General features: G+C 34.7%; 1 protein-coding gene across 3 annotated transcripts; it reads right to left on the reverse strand.

The window, feature by feature from the left end:
• Window positions 1–5259: 5259 nt before the first annotated feature.
• LOC141819977 (uncharacterized) lies at window positions 5260–21971 on the reverse strand. 3 transcript variants are annotated; one of them, XM_074707247.1, is made up of 16 exons: window positions 21650–21971; window positions 18178–18580; window positions 17903–18080; window positions 17682–17821; window positions 16691–17175; window positions 16359–16618; window positions 15164–15264; window positions 14563–14707; window positions 14414–14482; window positions 14244–14289; window positions 12625–13061; window positions 11276–11355; window positions 9758–9893; window positions 6820–7009; window positions 5934–6016; window positions 5260–5827 (listed from the first exon to the last, which is right to left on the reverse strand). In XM_074707247.1, the coding sequence occupies exons 1-16, from the start codon at window positions 21747–21749 to the stop codon at window positions 5705–5707; spliced, it is 2976 nt and encodes a 991-aa protein (XP_074563348.1). In that variant the 5' UTR covers window positions 21750–21971; the 3' UTR covers window positions 5260–5704. The 3 variants fall into 3 exon arrangements, 2 of the variants coding, with proteins under 2 accessions (XP_074563348.1, XP_074563347.1); XM_074707246.1 differs by having other exon boundaries at window positions 16359–17175; XR_012601111.1 differs by lacking the exons at window positions 5260–5827; window positions 5934–6016 and having other exon boundaries at window positions 6894–7009; window positions 11262–11355; window positions 16359–17175.
• Window positions 21972–22945: the final 974 nt, after the last annotated feature.

Below are 22945 nucleotides of genomic sequence, written 5' to 3' on the forward strand. Positions count from 1 at the left end.
CTTTCTCTGTCAGGTTCACACGGAGCCGCATAGTTTGAAGTATTTCCGAGTGGTTGACTAAAATGCCTCAGGGTGTGTTTATTTGGAAGGGAAGGAAACGATGTTTATTGGGAGGGGAGGGGAGGGGAGGGGAGGGGAGTATATATATAAAAATGATATACTGTACGACGAGGAATGCGTGACTCGTGCACGACACCACCGATCTACCGCCACTGCCCTCGCTGCACCGTTCGGTTACCGCTGGCCGCCGCCTCGGGCGCGATCGATGTGTCGCTCGTCGGTGCTTCGTCCGGCGTCGGATTTCGATCGAATTGTAGTCGGAATCCAGTGTAATTTAGTCGAAATCCGACCAAATCATGTGGTCGGCAATGGCGCGCCCACTGCCGACCTTGATCGGGCCAGATTTTGACCAAATCGCGGTCGGAGACCGGCCGAGGAAGGACCAATGTCGCACGGCGATCCTTCCTCGATCGGTCTCCGACCGTAATTTGGTCGGAATTCGGCCCGATTGAGGTTAGCAGTGCGTGCATGCCTGATTGCGGGTCCGATTCTGACCGAAATTCGATCGAAGTTCGAGTCTTGATCGGCTGGAAGGTGGCGCCTGCCAGTTGATCGTCGGATTCTAGTCGGACCGGGGGTGGCAGGCGACTACCGGCGGTGTGCTGAGTAGGAACGGGGCGGTGGCATTGTGTATTCCCACATTTGGACGGTTCAGATCTGGCGCGCGATCATGTAATGGACGATGGATCGCGTGTCGCTCACGGACGCGCACGAACCCATTGCGTAGTATATCAAAGCTATATATATATATATAGAGAGAGAGAGAGAGATTTGCTATCCTGCACTCCGCCTCGTACGCTCCTGTGCGCTCCCACCCGACCCAGCCCTGCTCCAGCCGCTGCCACATCGTCGTCCGGCCACCGTCGGTCGCCGCATCACGCCCGATGGACGCACAACTCGCCGACGCACAACCCGGCACCGGATTCCGTCCGGAAAGTGGCCGGAATCCGACGAATTCGATCGGAATCGGTCGCTCGGCACTGGCAGCTGATTTCCGACCGAATTCGCCGGATTCCGGCCACTATCCGGCCGGAATCCGGTGCCAGGTGGTGCGCCCGTGAGTCGCGCTTCCATCTTGCCTGGGGCAGGTGCTGACGGTGGCCGGACGGCGAAGCGGCAGTGGCGAGGGGTCGGAGGAGTGCGCACGGGTCGCGCAGGATACGAGCCGCAGCATAACAAATTCCTATATATATATATATATATATATATATGATGTTTCTTTGAAAGGAATGGAATATATATATTGGGAAGGAAGCTATGTTTATTTGAGAGGGGAGGGGAGGGAGAATTGAAGGAAGCGATGTTTATTTGGGAGGTGGGAGGGGAGGAAGTGATGTTTATTTGGGAGGGAAGGGAAAGGAAGTGAATATATATATTGGAAGGGAAGGAAGCTATGTTTATTTGGGAGGGGAGGGGAGGGAAGGGGAAGGAAAGGGACAACTCATGGGAAGGGAAGGATGCTATGTTTATATGACAAATTGACTCAATATTTTTTTAAAATAAAATTTGGATTTAGAATTTAGGATTTTAGGATTTTGAATTTTAGAGATGAGTTTTATCCATATTTGATTTTCAATTATCACATAAAAGAAGTGAGAATTAATAATAATAATAATTTTAATAGTAGGTATCCATGGATTGCTCATAGAATTGATATTCTGCGCGACCTACGCTGCGTGAACATGTGCGCGATACAATCGACACCCCTCGCTTCCAGCTGCCCTCGCCGCACCATCTGGTCACCGTCGATCGTCAGACTGGGCTCGATCGACGCACCACTCGCTGGCGCGTCGGCCGGCGTTAGATTTCGGCCAGATTGTGATCGGAATCCAGCGCAATTTAACCGGAATGTGACCGGCAGTGGCACGCGGCGTTTCCAGCCAAATCATAATCGGATTCCGACCAAACCGCGGTTGGAGACCGACCGGGGAAGGATCGACATGCGACGGCGGTTCTTAGTTGGTCGGTCTCCGATCGTGATTTGGCTGGAATCCGACCGCGATTTGGTCGGAAACGCCGCGTGCCACTGCCGGCCACGTTCCGACTGGAATTCGACGCCGGCCTATGCGCCAACGAGTGGTGCGTTGATTGGGCTCAGTCCGGTAGCCGGCGGTGACCGGACGGTGAGGCGAGGCCGGCCGGAAGCGGCAGGGGTCGGGCGAGCGGAACACTATGCATTCCCACATTTGGACGGTCAGATCTGGTTCGCGATCGCGTGATGGACGGTGGATCGCGAGTCGCGCACGGGCACGTACGAGACCGTCGCACAAAATATCAAATTATATATTTATATATATAAAAGATTTTGATATGCTAGTCACCATCCGTGAGCACCACCATAAATATCAAGTGTAAAAAATAAATTAAATAAATAAATTTTTTTCAAGTTTAGACTTTAAAATTTAGTGTTTAGTTTAAAGAAAATGAAAATAAAAAAAATAAATAAATTTACACTTAGTGTTCACGAATGGTACCCAACATAATATTCTTATATATGAATTTTAAGCACCATCTGAGAATCAAGTGTAAAAAAACTTAAAATTTTCTTAAAGTTTAGGGTTTAGTTCAAAGGAAGTAAAAATAAAAAAAAATTTAATTTTTTTTTACACCTGATACTCATAGTAGTGCTCACAGATGGTGCTTACGGCTATAAGAATGTTATATTGACACCATTCGTGAGCATCATCAATGATACCAAGTGTAAAAAAATTAATTTTTTTTAGGATTTAGTGTTTAGTATAAAAAAGTGAAAATAAAATAAAATAAATTTTTTTTGCACTTGATGCTCACAGATGGTGCCCAACATAACATTACTATATATGGATTATGGATTTTAATACGTTGGGCACCATCGGTGAGCACCATCTGAGCATCAAATGTAAAAAAAAAAATTATTTATCATAGGGTTTAAGTTTTAAAGTTTAGGCTTTAGTTTAAAGAAAGTGAAAATAAAAAATAGATAAATTTTTTTTACACTTGGTGCTCACGATGGTACTCATAGATGGTGTCCAACATAACATTTATATATATAGAATTTGATATACTGTGCGTCATCTGTAAGCGGTAAGCATAAGTGTAAAAAAATAAATTTTTTATTAAATTTTAGGGTTTAATATTTAATTTAAAGAAGTGAAAAAATAAAAGATAAAAAAAAATTTACACTTGGATCATGGATAATGCTCAACATAATATATTCCATGAGCACCACCGTAAGCACCAAGTGTAAAAAAAATTAATTTTTTTTAGAATTTAAGTTTTAAGTTTTAGGGTTTAATGTTTAGTTTAAAAAAATAAAAATAAATAAATAAAAATAAAAATTTACACTGTGTATCTTAATGCTATGCACCATCCGGTGATCCGGATGAGTAGGGCTGAGCATTCGGTTAAAACCGAACCGAACCGAACCGAATAAACCGAAAACCGAATAAACCGAATTTTTTCAAACCAACCGAACCGACCGAATTTTCCAATAAAAATCGAATAAACCGAACCGATATTTTATCGGTTAATTCGGTTTTTAACCGAATTAACCGAATTAACCGAATTTTTTAAATATTATAAAAATTTTATTAATTAATTAGGGATTTATAAATTTAGTTATTTAAAATTTATAAATTATTTTTTAAAATTTGAATAATTCGGTTTATTCGGTTTATTCGGTTTAACCGAATAAGAAACTTTAAAACCGAAACCGAACCGAATTAACCGAATTAACCGATTTTTATAAAAAAAATAACCGAATTTCCGAAATAACCGAACCGAATTTTTTAATCGGTTTATTCGGTTTAACCGAATTGTTGCTCACCCCTACGGATGAGTATCAAGTGTAAAAAAAATTAATTTTTTCTTAAGTTTAATTTTAGGATTTAAGATTTAGAATTTAAGATTTAGGATTAAGTATTTAGTTTAAAAGATGTGAAAGTAAAATAAAAATAAAAACAATTTACATGGGTGCCCACGGAATTTATTTTGATATTGAACAAGCACCGGCGTGTATATATATATATATATATATAATATGTTCATCATTCATTCTCTCCTTAAATATCAAATATCAAGCAAGATCTAGGTAAATAAATGCTTCCATAAATGTGATAATTGTATCTTAAATGGGATAAAAATTTCTAATCCATTATCTCCTTAAATATCAAATATTAATTAAGCAACATCTAGGTAAATAAATGCTTCCATAAATGTGATAATCGTATCTTAAATGGGACAAAGATTTTGAACATCGATTTATGAGCGTATATAAATTATATTCTGAATTAAAAAAAAGTCTACTTTCAAAATTAATTGACTTAAATTCAGACATTTGAATTATTAAAAAAATTAAATAAATAAAAGAACAATTACATTTAGGTTGATTGAACAGATAGCAGATTGATTGGCTTAGAAAGGTTCCAAGAGTCACGTTTGTCCGGATGGGTAAAGGTAGGCCGGTAAATGGAAGTAAATTAAATTAAATGTTCATGATGTTTAATTTGATAAAAATTTATTTAACCTACACAATATTAATTAACTAAATAAATAAATATCAACACATACGTATTCAATTTGTTAATATTTATAAATAAAATTTATAAATAAATTTTTTATCAATATATTAAATAAATAAATAAATTTATATTATCAAACTCAATATATAAAAATTTCAAACAATCAAACAAATTTAAATTAAAAACGTCATAACATCTAAACAAATTAAACTCAAATCAAGCTTAAATCAAACTCAAACAATCATTTTAAAAATTTAATTCATTTTAAATTCAACTTGACTCTCTTGACAAATAAACTTGAACATCATCATAAAACTTAACTTAGCCTGTTTATAGCCCTAGGTAAAGTTGAACGATCCAATTAGTTCAATTATTCGTATTGTTTAGACACTTTAGGTGGGTTGATTGATCTACACGACCCAATTTACTCTGTCGGTTAATAATATTTATAATAAAATTTGATGATATTTTAAAATTATAAAAACTACACGCTACTTTAAAAGAAAATACAACTTTTATTTTAAAAACATTAAAAATTAGTTTTAAAAAATAGAATAGAAAAGAAAACGTTTAGCATGAGTAGTGATAGATTAATTTGGGCAAAAAACAAAATCAAAAAAATCAAAAATAGATTCCCTTTAACTTACTCTACTCTACGTTACATCAACTAGAGTCGTAACTACTACAATAACACTCTGAATGAACCAATATTGGATGAATATTGACTGGAAAATCGATCGATATTCAACTTAAAGCCTATAATAAATACATCCCGAAACGTTAAGAAAATGAGACTTCTTAATAGAGTTTGAGAAAACAGAGTTGGAAAGGATTGAGGAATAACTTTACATACCGAGTCTGAAGACTTTACAAAAGGGACAAGGAAGTTGTTTTTCCTACATATACAGCTTACCTGCTAGGATCAAGTTCATGTGGCTCAGGGACATGTACACAACTCTAGTATCCACCCACCTTCCTTTCTGATTCAGTTTTCGACCGATCGAGAACGTTGACACGCCAAAAAAAAGGTCAACTGGTATTAAATTATATAGTTTGCAATCCTGCTAACTGTGCTGCGGCTAACAAGATTTGTAGGATTGAATGAATTGAGGGCCGAGGCAACTAGGTGAAAATTTGAACCATAATCAAGAGGCCTGCTTGCGTGCGGTCTCATGTATGTCGATCAGCAGTTCGCGTAATTCTGGAAAGACTGAAACGATTACCATTTCAAATATGCTGTACGCGAGCTGCTTAACGCATACGGTGGACTGCGAGTAAACATGGATGGTCAGATGTGAGGGCGAGGTTAAAGGCACAATTTCGCAGTTCCATAAGATAATGGTTACACTCTCTATGCCGCAAGTAAAGACTTACCTGCAGAAAATAGTAGATATCCCTAGCACACCGTCGATATTGATTTGATCCGATCAAGCTGACCAATGCAGTTGGAGCTCCACCTGGCAACAAATTGCTTCTTGAGTAAAAATCATCAGGTATTTGAAAGTGCAATAAAATTAGTCGTAAACTTTTTTATCGATAGATAGATCTTGATTATCATATTTCTAACAATAAAGGTCATAATGTTTGCTGGGTACACCCTTGTACACAAATGTGTGCCGCATGAAATTCACTAAACTTTGATTGAAAGTTTCAAAGGGTTAAATTGTGATATCCTAAAAAATGATTTACCACAAGGATAGCACCCAACTCAGCCGAAACTATCCAGATATAATTTCAAGTGGTAGAAGAAATACACTATTAGGGGATGCATTTCTCAGTCATTTAGAAAGTATCACACTAGCGACAAAAAGATCAGGAAGAACAAGTTGAGATGACAAGATCTAGATTATGCCTTTGGCTATTTTAAGAAACAAATGAGATACTCTCAGAAAGCAGTATGCAATTAACAAGAATAGCCTTGTTGGAAGCTAAAACAAGAGATGAAAAAACAACATTGTTTGTGATAAGGAGAAAGTACAACAAAAATCTGAATCATAATCCCATTGTTAGTCCTACCAAATAGTTTAAATAAGAATATCCTCGTTGGAATCTTATAATGTCAAATATCATCCATTGATAGATTAAAAAAATTCAGCATTGATAGATCAAAGTTTTGATAATGAACAAAGATAACAAGAAGATCAAATAAATGCGGCCATGGACATGTCAAAGAGTGTGCATCAAATGGAAAAGGAAAAAATGCCAACTAACAGAACTGGAATGCGCACTTAATAGAGGACACAGATAGCAAATGACTCACCGAGTAGCATTTTCTTAATATCATCAGCCCTGCGAGCTGCCTCAAGCTGGACCTCAAAAGAGCTTGAGCTATTGGCCTTACCACCACTCATCTTACTTTTACTCTGAGAAGGTTTCTGATCAAGCTCAAAATCATCCACCTCTTGTCTGCTCCCGAACTTGATTATGAATGTACCATTAGGCCAGAGAATCTGTTTAGAGAAAAAAACAAAGAGGGAACAAACTGTTGGCTTATATGAAATCTAGAGGCAATAAGCTAAAATAGACAATGCATGATATATTGTTGGTTTATGCTTTCCGCTAAAATAACACATCAGTTTACAGGTTAACCAAACTGGACCCTGCACACTTGGATCTGATTAATTCATAAATATGAAATGTATAAATTGTTCTCTTTCCTTGAATATAGCATTACATGAACTGTCACAGGGTCACTTAATTGAATCATTTTTTAAAAAAATAAGGAACTAATTGTAATTTTTGAAAAATGAACCTATTGCAAAAATGTCCAGTAAGTTCCTAACCTACTCTTCCTTTTCACCCATGCTTTCTTTTTTTTATTCTTCCTCAAAACACAGCCACCACATACTCCCTGTTCGCCATAGTTGCCATAGAAGGAGGCAGCCACATGCGACTATCATTGATGCTTGTCTGGTTGCCGCACAGAAGTCCGTTGTCACTGCCACAGCAAGCAAACCCCTTTCCCCTTGTTGTGTTTCTTCAAGCCTTTCTTTCTTTTAGAATGACTTCAATTTAATTTTTATATATTATGTTTAATTTAATGCCTTAGAGGGGTATATTTACATTTAATTGGTCAGATTTCACTTTTAATATATATTTTTTTCTTTTTAAAGTAAGATTTATGCCAAATTGTATTAAATCAAACTGAATCTCTTAAAAATGCCAACTCATAAGAATCATAATATTTTACAATTGAAACGTAACTTATTATATGATATCATAAATTGTACAATTCTAACAATTATTATTTAAACTTAAGAAATCGACATTCTCATGTGACTAAAATAAGTGCATTTCTTTATGTACATCAAGGGGTATTATTCTACAACATTAAGGAGAATTTGATGAATATTTCAAGGAAAGAGAAGGCCAAAGGCCTACACAAGATCTATGAGGAATTAAATATGAACGAAAATAGGGCAGAGATAAAGTAGCAAAAGGGAGAAGGAAATCTAACTTCAAATAACATTGAGTCTCAATGTTGCACATCAACCATGAGGTCCACTGCATGGAAGTGGCAAAATAAGGGCCTAAAAGGATCCCCAATATACATCAAAACGACCCCCATTACTAACAAATCAACCACATATACTTGACTCAATCATCAGGTCCACTACACGGAGGTAGCAATAAAGGGTAATAAGAAAAGACATCCACTAGGTTGTTGCCTCCACTATGTTGACATGGGATCACAATGTCAGTGTTCATGAGTATGCTATTGAAGGAAAATTTAAATTTACCACTCGCCACTCATTAGAATAGTCATACACTGGTCAAGATGTCAAAGGCAGCCAACACAAGTGTTGGTAGGGCACCCATAAGCACGAGCATTTCTTGACAATCACCTCGTCATCACAAATACTTGAAATTGCCAACAGTTGATAGCAACCTTTCTTGACAAAACCATAAGGGGCCTTTCCTAGACGGGTTGGTTAAGGTTTACAATAAAAAATAAACCGTGGACCACTAGTTTGAACAGGTGGTTCCAAATGTTGGAATTCCAATAGTCAGTTTATTTATTTATTAATTTTTGAATGATCCAAATTATTTGACTGTTTTTTCTTAACAGGGCACAATTACGTGACTGTTATTCCCTAAATCTATAAATACCCTATTCCATTTCATTTTTTTTACATCAACTCTTCTACTCTCATCTCTCAATTCTCAAATTTCAATTATTTTCAACTTCAAGTCAAATGGAAGGATTGAGTTCATCTCCCAAGAGCAAGGAGAAGATTAAGGCTAACCGTTGGTGAACCATAATTGTAACTGGCAGTTTCGAACTATGAACAGGCTAACTGTCGGTGAACCATAATCATAACTGGCAGTTTGTAACTATGAACAGGCTAACCGTCAGTGAACCATAACCGTAGTCATCGTAATTGGCAATTTCTAACTATGAACCGTAACTGGCTTTGATAGTTAAGATTAAAGGTCAACATTTTTTACTTAGTCGAACCACCTGTTCCAAACCGTGGTCAGGTCTAGATCTCAAGGCCTCCTAAACAGCCCCAACATCAAGAAGATTAAAATGGAAAATAACTAGTGTGATATTCTTACATAAAGAGCCAGCAATACTTAAAAGAGAAACAGAAAGAATATAATAAGAAAGAATGTTCACTAAAAATATGTTTCAAGAATTATAGGTAAGATGAATCTTAGAAAAATGGTCAGATCAGCACCTAGTGCATAGTGCATATGGTATTTAGGTAAATATATTGCCCTATAAAAAGATCAAGATTGCATAGGATTTTCACTCTAAATTAACTCTCCATCTTAGCCTCCATAGCTCACCAGTGCAATGTCAATCAAACTCATGAATTATACTATCAAACAAATGCATCAACTGCAACACAAACGGTAATCTGAATCTAAAGAACAGTTGCCATTGTTTGCAAGCAAATAGCATAAACAACCATTCCTTCAGTACCCAAGTCGAGTAAAGCTGTATTGAATACAACTCAATGAAATGATGCAGATAATCAACCAAATGCGCATTGACCAAGAAGAGTTGGAAATGATCACAAAAGAATTCGCTGGAGTTATAGAATACTTGAGATATTCAAAAATATTAGGCCTGAACTGTTTTTTATTTTTCTCTAGGAAATATAGGCTGTTAAATTAAACATCTATATATATATATATCCAAAAATAAGCCAACTATAGTACAACATACTATTATTTATATAAATTCTTACATCTTGAACCCATCGAATTCCTTGAGCAATAATATCATCCCTCCTTATCCAATGGATTTGTCTCAAAATCCAATCATCAATTGCATCTTCCATTATCAATTGCAAAATTTGTTTTGACATCCAGTAAGCTTGTCTCCTGTAGGGGCGAAAACATTATGTCAAATACTAATAGTTAAACTTCAAAAAGATTGAAACATTATTCTCAATCCTGATTTGGCATGTTAGCAAAATGTCAAAAGCTTGATTAGAAAATTTGTTTGTGATACATGTGACTGGTCGACTTATATTAAAAGTTTAAGAGGTCAGCCTATGCAATTATATTCTAGCTATAGTTGTCAAACTCATATGATTCATGATTTGTAACATATGATACATTATGACCCTCATGTAAAATGATATGATTCTTGTATGTGAATCGAAATTTGAAAAAAAAAAAAAACATGACGATTCAGTTTGATCTAAAATCTAACATTATATGATTCTAGAAAAAAATAAAGTTAAATCCAATAAATTAAAAGTAAATCTAATCATCTAAGATATTAAATTAGCTGAAATATATCAGAAATTAAATCAAAGTAATTATAAAAGAAGAAAGAACGGAATAATTTTTAAGTGCACAATAAAGGTATAAAGGCAGAAAGTCTTGCCACATTGATCAAGAAGACGATGACATGGAAGAAGAAAAATGTTATCATGTGGACATACAGACGCCAGCCAAGGTGAATTAACATGTAACAATGATCAAGAAGATCAAGTCTTGCCACATTGATACACAAATTAACAATGAAAGCAAAACTGATGATGGCTTGGAAGTTAGCAGTCATGTCAAAGTTGTCTTATGCTCCTTTCTTCCAATAGAATGGTATATCGAATAACTATCTATCCCAGTATAACCTTTAATAGAATTTCTGTTTTAATGATATTTATGTTATATTTTCATTATAAATTTATATTAACACAGTTAAATAATATGCATAATTTATAAAACATCTAACAGTTAATATTATTATTCCTTGTATTAATTTTAATTATAAGTAATATTATGATTCATAAGATTTTTATAGCAATATATATTAATATTTGTGTTGTATTAATATTTATGATTTAAAGTGTTGAAAATATAAAGATAGTTATTAATATGTTAAACTTTAATTATATTAATATCAATCATCTTGTTGAAGTGTGCCAAGTATGGGCAAGGTTAACTATCAAAACCATACCATTCTGACTGGATAGAGATACTTTAAACCTTAACCTTGATCCTACACCTTGTAGACTTATATGAATGATTATTCAATAATAAATTGTCAAATGCATTTATTAAAGGGTACTTCTTAGGATGAATACTGATATGTTCAAGCCTTTCTCTTGTACATGTACATGACAAAGGTTGGCATGCTAAATAGCATCTCAATAATTCTGAAATTTAAATATTACTATCATAGAAACCAAATCTGCACCAATTGAATTAAGCATCTTCAAGAAATGATAAATGATTAATTACCATGTGAAACACACCTTAGCCAACCTCTTCTATTTAGCTGAAATATTTTGTCAACCAAATTCAATATTGGCACGCTAACATTTGGTGGTGTCCACTGAAAAAAGAATCAGGAGAAAACATATGAGAATTAGCGAAACTTTTTCTTGCAAGGATGATTAATATTGAAAAAACTAGAAAAAAATAATGGTTAATCAATTAATCTAGCACAATCCTTACATCAAGTTTCAAATCCAGCATAACATTTAAAATTTTTCATATCTAGCACAGTGTAAGTATAGCACATGTTAAGGTTCCATCTTCTGCCTGTTAAATGTGGAGCTAATACGGCATCATGTCAAGTCAACAAATAGATTGCATGCATGCCAAAAAATCAAATCTTTCAAAAGTGAATTTTTTGTGTAATCTGATCTATGAGTAAATTGGATCTAAACAAGGAGATTATATTTCCAGCATTTCAAGCTGACATACAGGTTTTCTGGCATGGCAAAATGTCATGTCAGTACCATGTCATTAGTTTAACAATTTGAAGATTAAAACTTAATATGTATTATATTTAAAACAAAATCAATATGAAAAATTTTAAACATTGTATTAGATTTGAATTAAGGGTTGTGCTAGATTAATAAATTAACCAAGAGAAAACTGGACCAAAGCTAGGCAAAGGGATGTGCTTCTCACTTTTATTTAAAAGACAAGGTTATGTTCATAACTTAATCAAACTTCCAAATTTTAAACTATACAATATTAATCAAATGATGTTCAGTTTCCCTATTCTCTTTTTTCAAACAATTGTGTTAAGGTCAAATGGTTGAGCATCAGTTTTTTAACAATATTACAAAATTAAAGCTCAAGAAAGATTGCGATGAACTCAGTAGCATGATTCTCAATGAGAGTTCCAATCCAAGAACCTAATCCAATAATATTCTGATTTGAAACAAAGCTTCTAATCCAAAACATTCTATATACAGATGTATGGTTGCTTTTACCTGCATGTGGTCAAAGCTTCAGTTTTGTAGCTATTGGCTATTGTGGAGCATGATTATTATGTCTTAGATTATTTACGTTGAAAGTTAACAGATTATATTGTACCTCGATTGTTAAGACTTCTTGTCATAATAAGTACAGCTTCCCAAATCCATCTAAATAAAAGGAAGTTTAGCACCAATCCTGTTTATATATTAGTTACATATGCATACTTTGGTTGTTTCCATGTATCTTTGGTTTGTCAGATGTCTTTGGCTTATGTTGCTAGAATTGCAGCTTCACAAAGTAGCAAGATAATCATTATGTATAATGATTATTGGTATAAAGCAATGAACAAAAATTGATTCATTTGTTTGGAGAAGACAAGAGTGAGTTTTACCTCAGATGGCATTCCAAATGGATCTTCAAAAGAATTGGCATGTAGTGAGGTTTTCAAAGCATCTGAGCCAATCCTGTCAAACTTCTCTGAGCCTTGGCCCTGCTGATATTCCATACTAGAATGAACTTTTGTGCGCTTGACAACACGAGGAGGAAAGCTTTTGGAGCTCAATTCGTTATCTGAATGCCATCCACTATTTGTTACAGTATCATCATCATGTCCCTCATCCTCGGACAAGCTATGTGATGTTTCCATACTTCTAAATCTAGGGATTTGTTTACTCAGGTCTTCTTGATTCCAGGACAATGACAAGCTCTTGTCATCTAGTGAGGGAGAAACTACATGAGATGATGGTGGGCCGACAACTTTACGCATGAGACCATCAGAAACCCCTTTGAACTGGCGAACTATATCATCCATAGCATCATCCACATTGACTGGCATAATGACATGAAAAGATTGACATAACTGGAAGAAGATGCAACTAGAGGGGAAGTAAAGAGTCTGGAAGTCCCAATGATTTAGAATGATCAAATGGCAAATTTGGCCAATAAAGAAATTGCATATACAAGGGACAAACTCAACATGTAGAATAAAAAATACTGGTCTGAATATGGGCTAATGAGATGTTAAGCTCAGTGCTTGAGATGAGAATGCCTTGTTAAACCTTCACTACTTGTAAATGCTTTCATTCTCTACTATAAGATGACAAATCTTTGTGGAAAAAAAAAGAGTATTTAAATGGTCAAGCTTGTGACTGGACCATTAGTTACAATGAAAATTAGTTGTACTTATACCATAGGAATTAATTTGAAGGAATCCTCTGTTATGGCATCAACTTGGAACAATCACCAAGTAGTTATCGAGATGTGTCTTGCATGTTGTGTCCATGTACTGGTGATGGGTGCTAAATCTATAGATGTTGCAAATCAGGGAAAAAGGATAATTCAAACCCTAATCAATAGGAGATAACTGCTCTTTCATTCAATGAACATTTAAGGTATGGTGTAGACGTGTAGTCTCAAATCTCACCCTCAATGAATGCTAGAGAATATTGGGTTTTCTCTAACTAACCAACAAACAAACTATTGATGACCCATTATCTGATCCCATGTGCATAACTTGGTAATAGAGCTAAACATGGTTGATGATTTTAAAAAATTTGAGATGCTCAGTTAGCAGCCCTTATGAACATGACAGGAAGGAGCGTACAAAAATTCTCAGAAATATTAACTTTAAAACAAGATCAGTAGGTTCTCTTGTCTTCTTCCACAAGCCTACACTATATGCCATCATAGGTTCTCTAGTCTTATTGACAGAAGAGTAGAAGAAATCTCTTAGCAACATAATAATCCCCAAAACATACACAGACTTGTATCGAGCATGCCCACAACAGAGAAAAGACAGCAGAAAAAATTAAAAAGAACAACTTAACTTTTGGTTAACTAAGAAATACAAGTCATTGTCATAAAGACGCTAATCAAAGTTTCTATGTGTGAACTGGAACCTATAAAGAGTGATACTGTGAAGCAAGAAACACTGATTAGAACATTATCTTTGTAACAAGAATGAGAAAGGTAAGAGCTAACAAGTAAAGAAAATTTGAGATATCAACTTACCCGCCAATGTTTTCATCACTGATGATGATTTTCCATAAGAGTAATTCTTCAAAAATGAAAAATAAACAAAAAAGAGGGTCAATATCTCGAATAAAGCAGAGGTGTCAAAAGATTTAAAGCCTGTTCCATGTGTTTCTGAAACAAAAGGTACTAATTGTATTTATAGTTACCTTGGAAGAAACACTTAAAAAATCCCAAACTTCATGTCGCTCTGCAACATTAGCAATTGAAAGTAGATCCTGTAAAGAGAAAAAAAAAAAAAGGTCTAAGAGAAGTGATCCAAACTAAAAGAATGCAAAGCAAAAAATGAAAAACTTACTTGCAAATATTTGTCAAGAAGGATGCAACGTTGGTGCACAAAATAATCGTCAATACTGGACGAAAGAAACCGTTTTGGAGGTAAATGTAATGAATAATTAGGTATCTCCTTGAGTTGGCGGTGCAGCCGCTCAAAATTACGATATCTGTTATTCAAAAGGGAAAACATAAGGATAGCAAAAAACATGGTTAAAATTATCAATAACAATTTCCTTAAGAATTGACCTCTCTTTAATATACTATAAAGAAAGTTATACATCGTTCATTTGTCAAGGATTAGCAAACAATGAGCAGGTAGAAACTCTGTCAAGAAACAAAATTCATTTAATATTAACTTCACAACAAGGATTCCAGCAAATATAAAGAAAAATTAGAGTTCTCCCTCCTTGATGAAATTCAAGGAACAGGAACGATGATAACACTTACTGGAGAACAAAAGGTTATACAAAGATGCAGTTTATGGACACGAACTATCATAAAATCAATTTGCAGAAAAAGAAGGCACCATAATTTTGAGAGATGAGAAATAAAAAATCAGAAAAAAAAACTACTTAGCATTGTAATATTAGAATATGTTTAGTTTGCACGTGATTAAAGAATACCTTCTCTTCACAAACCATGTCTTGCCATCAGTATCAGTTACAGCAATTGAATAAACTGCAAAGGATTTTGAACCAATCTTTTCGAAATATGCCCCAACAACCTGCAAAAACATAATAAATGAAGTGTGAAGGGTACAAACACCAATGAAATATATCTCATGTTTCCTGACTCATGTGCAAAACCGGGTCAGCCTAAACACGTGTCAGATAAATTTCCAATAGTACAAATAGATTATTGTATCCTTCTCAGAAGTAAATATGCACAATAATGCAGCGAAGATCTCACCCCTAGACAACTAGAAAAGGAAAATTTGCCAGTAAAAGAGAGACTTATGGTTAAAAATAAAATATATCTAAAAATAGCAAAATAAATTCAATCAAAAAAGAGATCTTTTTGCTCTTTACATAAAAATATAACAAGTTCAAATGATCATTCCTACATGAAGCCAATTGGTCCAGCATAGGATAGGAAAAGGAATAGTGAAAGGAAATAAGATCATGTATCTTAGTGAGCAATCTCACAATAAAGGTGCATGCCTCAATCAGGCTAACTTGTAGAAAATCAAAGAGAAACTTCTAATAATTACAAACTGAAAGTTGCAATTGTTAAATATCTTCGACAATGATGCTAAAACATTTACATATGCATTACAAGAAACCCAATCTATTACAATTCATGGAATGTAGAATAAGTTTAATTAAAAAATAAATCTATTAAAATGGGTCTCAAAACCAATTTATTTAATTTAAACAGTTTATTTAATTTGAACTAGTTCCCTTTTGTAATACTCCTCCTAATGGGAAGAATTAAATTTGATGAAAGGAACTGAAATTGTCTTACTTCATCATCATCTCCATATTGAAATGTACATTCCAACAAATAAGATGACATGAAAAAAATTGTCATGAGACATGAATTATTTGTGAATCGTCATCCTTTCTAAAAGAAGATAGCACCATGAAGTAATTTGGAGGAAGGGGATCATTCATGCCAATTATAACAAGTGCCACAACCGCAAGCTAGATGTTGAGCCAATGTTGCACATTATCTTACCATAAATTATCAAAGTCAAACAATCAAAAACTAGTCACATGGAATTTGACTTTCTAATAGTGAAAAATAAAAACACAAAAAAAAACTGAAGCAAAAAATCCTTGAGAAAGAAATGGTAATATTGCAGTGAATAATATTCACCCGGCATTTGATTTTAGGAGTATGCAGGTATCCTTCCATGTGGGGAACCACTCTAGCACTTTCCTCGTCTGTAAGTTTAGCACTATCTTGCCGATGGTTCTCCTTGGAACTAGTACTCTCACCTTTTCTGTTTAAAAAATTTGTATCCATATCAGATGTACTGCTTGACCGTTTAAGTTGAATCTTATTACTAGTAACCAATTTGCCAGTATTTTTCTCATTCTGACAACTGAGGGCCATCTCCATGCATTGCTTCTTCTCTGGATCATAGGAAATATGTTCATTTTTTGCTATTCCATGCATTAAGTGAGCCATATAGTTCTCGTCTATACCTTTGATACTATCACTCATGTTGGCCACTAATTCTTTCCCTGGACTTCCTGCTTGGGGAGTAGGAGTTACCAATCCTGAAGTAGCATTTACAGATCCCAGCAATGCCCCTGCTTGTATTAGCTTGGCAGTTTTCTTTTGATAGTTTCTGCCTTTAGTCCACATGTTATCCAGATTCTCAGGAGCAAGAACTTCAGTTCTCCTCTTTGTAGTAGCCTCCAGTGCCACGGCCCAATCTGCAGGACGAGATGGCAAATGGTGGACAGAATTTTTTTGGGTACCCTGAAGAGAAACCTCTGTTGATTTTTCACCAACACTGTGAACTAATGCCGAATGAGGGGAGAAATTGGTTGATGTTTTCCTTAACTCTGATTTACCATCTTGAGTATTCTGTCCAGAATCCTTCTTTGAACTATCAGATTTGACCACCATATTACTGCTATCAGTATTGTTAAGAAACATGTATTCAATTAATTCATTGATATACCTGAAAAACAATAGTAACACTAGTTAATCTTTTCCATATGCAGAGCAAACAACAATAAATCCCAAGAATTCTTGGATTAAGTGATCATATAAAGCTGCAACTAAGTAGGAAATTAACATCCTACAACATCCAATAATGCAAATGAAGAAAATAAATTTCCAGTATCACTGGATTGTTTAACAATATTTAACCTTTTTCCACATGCAGAATAGTTAGCCACTAACACTAAATTCCAAGACTTCTTGGCTTAAATGATTATAAAGCTGCAACATCCTCCAACAATGCAAGAAAAGAAACTTCCAACATTACTGGATTGTCTGATTATCATACCAAAAAAAGGCAGTAACTCATAATGGAGACATTCAAAACCATCATGTTGTGTAACAACATATAGATAATTCCAATTCCAGCTTCTTAGTAAATTAATCAAACTTTTTCAAATAAAAGCTGTGGATGTTTGTCTTCACAATGCAATTACTGAAAATCTGTGAAATTGATTAGCTTACCCAGGGCTGGCAAACTTCAAAATAGGTTGGACGACCAAGCAGGTCAACAACTCCCGGCTGAAACAAGAGACCAATGGACATTGAGCTTCTTGTGGATTCAAGGATATAGCTAAAACTCCTCCAATAATGCGTTGAATTACCTAGACACTAAAACTCAATAAGCCAATGCCTAATGATGCAGAAGTATACATGAGATCGCATCTCTCACTTAATAATTGTACCTTGTATTCACTCTCTGGTGAAAATAAAGCAGGGTGAAGTTCATTGGAAGCCATTAAATGGTGCTTTAACTTTTCATCCCTTTCCTCTGAAGAAAGAGTTATCATAACATTCACACCTATCTCAGACTGTTTTTTCCTGTAGAGATCGAGTTGGTTCCCTATTAAGTCAACAAGATCCCTAAAAAGCAATAGAAGTATATTGCATTAGCTGAACACATCTATAACAAAATAAAAAGAGAAATTGCTGGTGAATAGAAAATGTAACTCAAAAATACCTAGTTAACAAGTCGACAAGGTTCATCTCTTTAAGTCTTCCTGATATTTCACCTAGAACATCAAGTATTAAAGAGCGTATTAACTCCGGAGCCTCTTTATCAGGAGTTATAGATGAATACCAGAGATCTATGACAAAATCCTGTAGAATTTTGCTAATAAACTCATCAATGGCACTATCAACAAGAGGCGAATCAATTTTCTTCTTCCATCTTGAAGGGGTAACTACAGTAGAAAGATGAGAATCATCAAGTTGTAACTGCTTCTTTTCCAAATGAGATAGATATGTTGGCTTAGGAATTGGCCGCACCCTCCAACGGAGCTCAACCTCATATGAGAGAAAACGTAAGGCCACTAGAATGAGAAAAGATATGGGGATATTTGTCCACATAGATTTGCTAGTGTCTGTATGAAAAAGAAAGCAGGATTCAAAAGTTGTACATGGTTTGAAATTAATACAAAATGGAAAGAGAATTAATATACATATGTATGGAACATCAAAATCAGTTTAATCATTTTAAATAACTCCTTGAGTCATTGTCACATGCATTAGTTTCAATAGATAAATCAGATGTATGACTTAACAGGAATGTTTTATGGATAAACAAATAAAGAACTTTTGCTTTGTCATATGAGCTATTTGGCACTCATAAGGCATAACACTAAGAGAAAAAAACTATACATGATTTTTTACCATATTTTCTTGTTAATTGCAAGTGAAACTTATTAAAATGATGTTACTTCTGATTCTCAGGAGTGATACAATAGCAATTGTCCTGTTTGCATCTCTACTAAAAATACAAAAATTGACTTGCTGAATACAAGTTTTGGCATATTTAAATAACAAATAACCAAAATAAAATTTTAAGACGGATGCTCCAATTCCATAAAAAAACAGATCTATGAGGTTATATTATTGATTAAATGTAAAATGCCTGAAAGAAAGTTTTGTATGATGATCCATAAATAAATTTGCATATATCAATTATTTTAATTTGTTTAACTATTGACGGCATTTGATAAACTACTTATACCTGCTGACTCAACAGGTGGGACATCGTAAATAAGTACAAAAGACAAATAACTAAATTGTTCACATAGAATAATCCTGAATTGTTCCACATCAAGTAATTAGGTAAATATAGAATGTCTATAAACAGGAACCTAGAAATAAGACTGGCTACTTCAATCTAAGGGTATGACTAGATATAAGCAGCTCTACCCCTACAAGCGGAGAGATGAGATTTGAGCACAGAAGATTAGTTTGTAAGAAAATTTTCATACAAAAACACTTTGTTTGCAACAATACAAATCTAGGACATCAAAGTAAAAAACTGCAAAAGTCTTACTCCTACTGAATGAGTTCCTTAGAGAGATTGGATATTAATATTTAATTAGCATAGCCACAAGTCCCAATCAATAGATTGCATACAAGAGTTTATCAAATGAAGTCAAAATCAAATTAAATCGTACATATACTGATATGCTAGTTTCTTGATTCAACAAACACAGAAATAGGAGTGTAGTTAGTCAATTTTAATCATAAAGCTAAGGAATAAGCAAAACTGCATAAGTACATTAAAAATATACATTTAATATGAAGCTAAGTCCAGGAGTTCCATCAAGTACATGTTACTCATTTTCTTTTGTTAATTATTAATAAATCTTGGTGCATTGATGTAGTACAGAAGCAGATCAAAAGTCATGCAGAGGTCTAATACTGCTCCATGCAGCATAAGGGATAAACAATTTATCATTAAGAAATAAATCATGGTACACAGAAAAAGAAAAGTTAAATACAGGAAATTTTATTATGCAATGATGATTCAACATGAAAGAATTGGACCTTTTAAAGATTTTGACCAAAACAAAGTAGGAAATAAATAATTAACAAAAATAGAAAATAAACAATCTAAATTAAACTTGTAGCAATGCTTCCCTACACTGTAAGACAAAGCATTAGAAACTTAAAGTCTTCCTTAAAAATTTATTCTCCTAGAGGAGAACCTACCTAAATAAGCTATTACAAATCAAAAACACCAAATAAAACTAAAATCCTATTTTGTATCAAGAGCTCAACTTTGTTGTGTAGGAAAACAAGATAATCCAAAATCAAACTTTGAAACACTGAGAATAGTTACGAAGTGCACAGTTAGGAGGTGCCTCTAAAAAAAATCTAGCACTTATTGTTGCATCAAAATCGAACATCTTGGGAACAAATGTGACGAAGTTCATCTACTATCAATTATGCTCTCAATTTGGGGACTCGATTTCACCACAAAGAGAAGTTTATGCGGTCAGAGTTGCAGGAGCACAACCACGGGCAAATCACTAGACAAAGAGAAAAAGAGAAAGAAAGCACTAAGGGGAAAATGCAATCAAGAACATAATCTTCTAATAATACTCCTAATATTTATATGTCCATGTCAACAAGTATTTTGTAAATTTTATCACCTGAAGCAATTTTTGTAACTATATTTTGTCAAGGGCAAACCGATCATCAGTATGAGCCTCTCAAATATGCTCAACAAATCTCAAATGTACATATGGAAGGAAGGGAAATGGTAAGTAGAAATTTAATTTAGATTACCTTTGTTCCTATTTTGTAATTTGATTGTTTCCTAATTTATTTTAGATTCTTTAAAAGAGGTCTAATCCTCCAATAGTAGATCATTTTGCATAATAAAAGTTATTTTTTGAGTTTTCTTGTTTTGTGTGAGATCATTTATTTCTCCAAGGTTAGGTTTTAATGTTTAATTGGGACTTGTTCAAAGTCAGTGGTTAAGGAAATTAGGGTAAGGCTCAAGTTAGCATCACTGAAATCAAACATCTAAAAGTACCTAACAAACTAAAAACACCACAAATAGTATTAGATTTGAACTGACTTTGACCATTTAAAAACTTTTGAGTCCACCTCACCTAACCTGGTTGCCCTGGTTGCCCTACTGCTTCCCTGACCAATATTGCACCAACCAAATAATTTCCAATTTAGCAGTTGAGGAATTTAGCTAGTTCACTGCCAGAATATCAGCCCACATGCTCTACATCAATCGGAGTTTATACCAAATATAATTGTCAATGCATTGGTCCCGTTCATAAAATATAAATGTGCTCCCTCAAGCCTCTTAAATTGAATGCTAAGTTCATCCCTCGCCAAATCTCTTGATAAAACAACAAAAACAGAGCCAGATTGACCAAATAATCCAAATGCTAACACAAGTTTTGGGCTATTAGTCTATAGTGATATTTGAATTGCTTGCAGATGACCATGACTCGACTCATGAGAGTACAACAAGAAAGCAATGGCTTCTAAAAAGAAATCCACAGACTACAGTCCAAAACGCATCTCTTTCATGCCTCAATTCTAATAGCCAATCCTCCGACTGCAACAAGCAGGTCGCTCGTCCCACATCGCCAGAATCAAGAATGCCGTGTAAAAAATGAAGGAAAATAAGATAAAAATCGGTGGCATACGGGTCAAGAAGTAGGAGATGGCGAAGACGCAGATGCCCCAGCAGACGGTGCGAACCTTGGCCTCCTCGATCAGATCCTGCAGAGTCTCCATGGGCTTCATCGCGGCGCTCTATCGCCGGATCTCCTTGCCCTATCCGAATAAGGAACGATTCCCGACCTCTGGGCTGGAGGCAAATCAACCGGCGATCGGTCGATCGGTCGATCGATCGCCCTACCAGCGCGGAGAGGCGGAGGCCGGTAGAGGCAGTCGGAGTTTTCAGACCTAGAAGAAGAAGAGACGGGAGAGGAAGGGAGAGGAGACGAATGAGAAGGCGACCATGACTTGTTGCTCCACCCTCGCTTCTCTTCGTGTCGGGCTCTTTACGCTGTATCTCATATACGACGTTATATTGCACGTTACGGAAAACCGTTTTAACTTGCACGTTACATATTGCGATATGTTGAGTAAATCAGATAGGAGAAATATTTTTAGTAAAAGAACAAAAATGCCCCTATTTAAATTAGGAAAGATTTTATTTATCATTAATTTTTCTATTTCACTAGTGATTTTTTTCTTTCTGTCCATCTAATAGGGATTGAGAGAATTCGAATATAATTGAGTTGGTTACTATAGGATAGTCGATTTGCATATGATTGAATTGATTATTATGAGATAGATTTATTGAAGTTGGCAAGGATTGAATCTCAACGAAGTCGAGCTAATGTCCTCTCCGTAATGGTCAACTGCAATTTCTCAATTTACCTCTTCATAGACAATCATGAGACTAATCGTATGAGATCGCTAGGATGACAGAATTCACCTCTTACTAAAAGAGAGAATCGGATAGAATTTTTTAATTTTAAAATATATTTTAATTATTAATTAAATATTTAAATTTTTAACAAACAAATAAATCAACAAATCTAATCCATCACAAAGTAAACATGTTGAATTAAAATCAAATTGAGATCAAATAAAATCTATCTACGGAATATATTAGTTGAATTATTTTCTCACAGATGATTATAAGATTAATCATGTGAGATCGTTGGATGGTGAAATCCATCTCTGGCTAAAGAAAGAATCGGATAGAATTTTTTAATTTTAAAATATATTTTAATTATTATATATACTTATGTACGTATAGACGGATGCATGTTGGATTATATCAGGGGTTATAGTCCATCTTAATTTTTTTATTATTATCTACATAAGTATTAAATATTAAAATTTTTAATAAAATAAATAAATAAAAGAATCTAATCATACACATACGAAAAATCAGATTGATTGAGATTTAATAAAATCTATCCATG

Source organism: Curcuma longa, unplaced genomic scaffold, assembly GCF_044706935.1.
Source record: "Curcuma longa cultivar G26 ecotype Majalengka, Jawa Barat unplaced genomic scaffold, ITB_CL_G26_1.1 utg2646_np1212_2152390_RagTag, whole genome shotgun sequence".
In the NCBI taxonomy this organism is placed as follows: Eukaryota; Viridiplantae; Streptophyta; class Magnoliopsida; order Zingiberales; family Zingiberaceae; genus Curcuma; species Curcuma longa.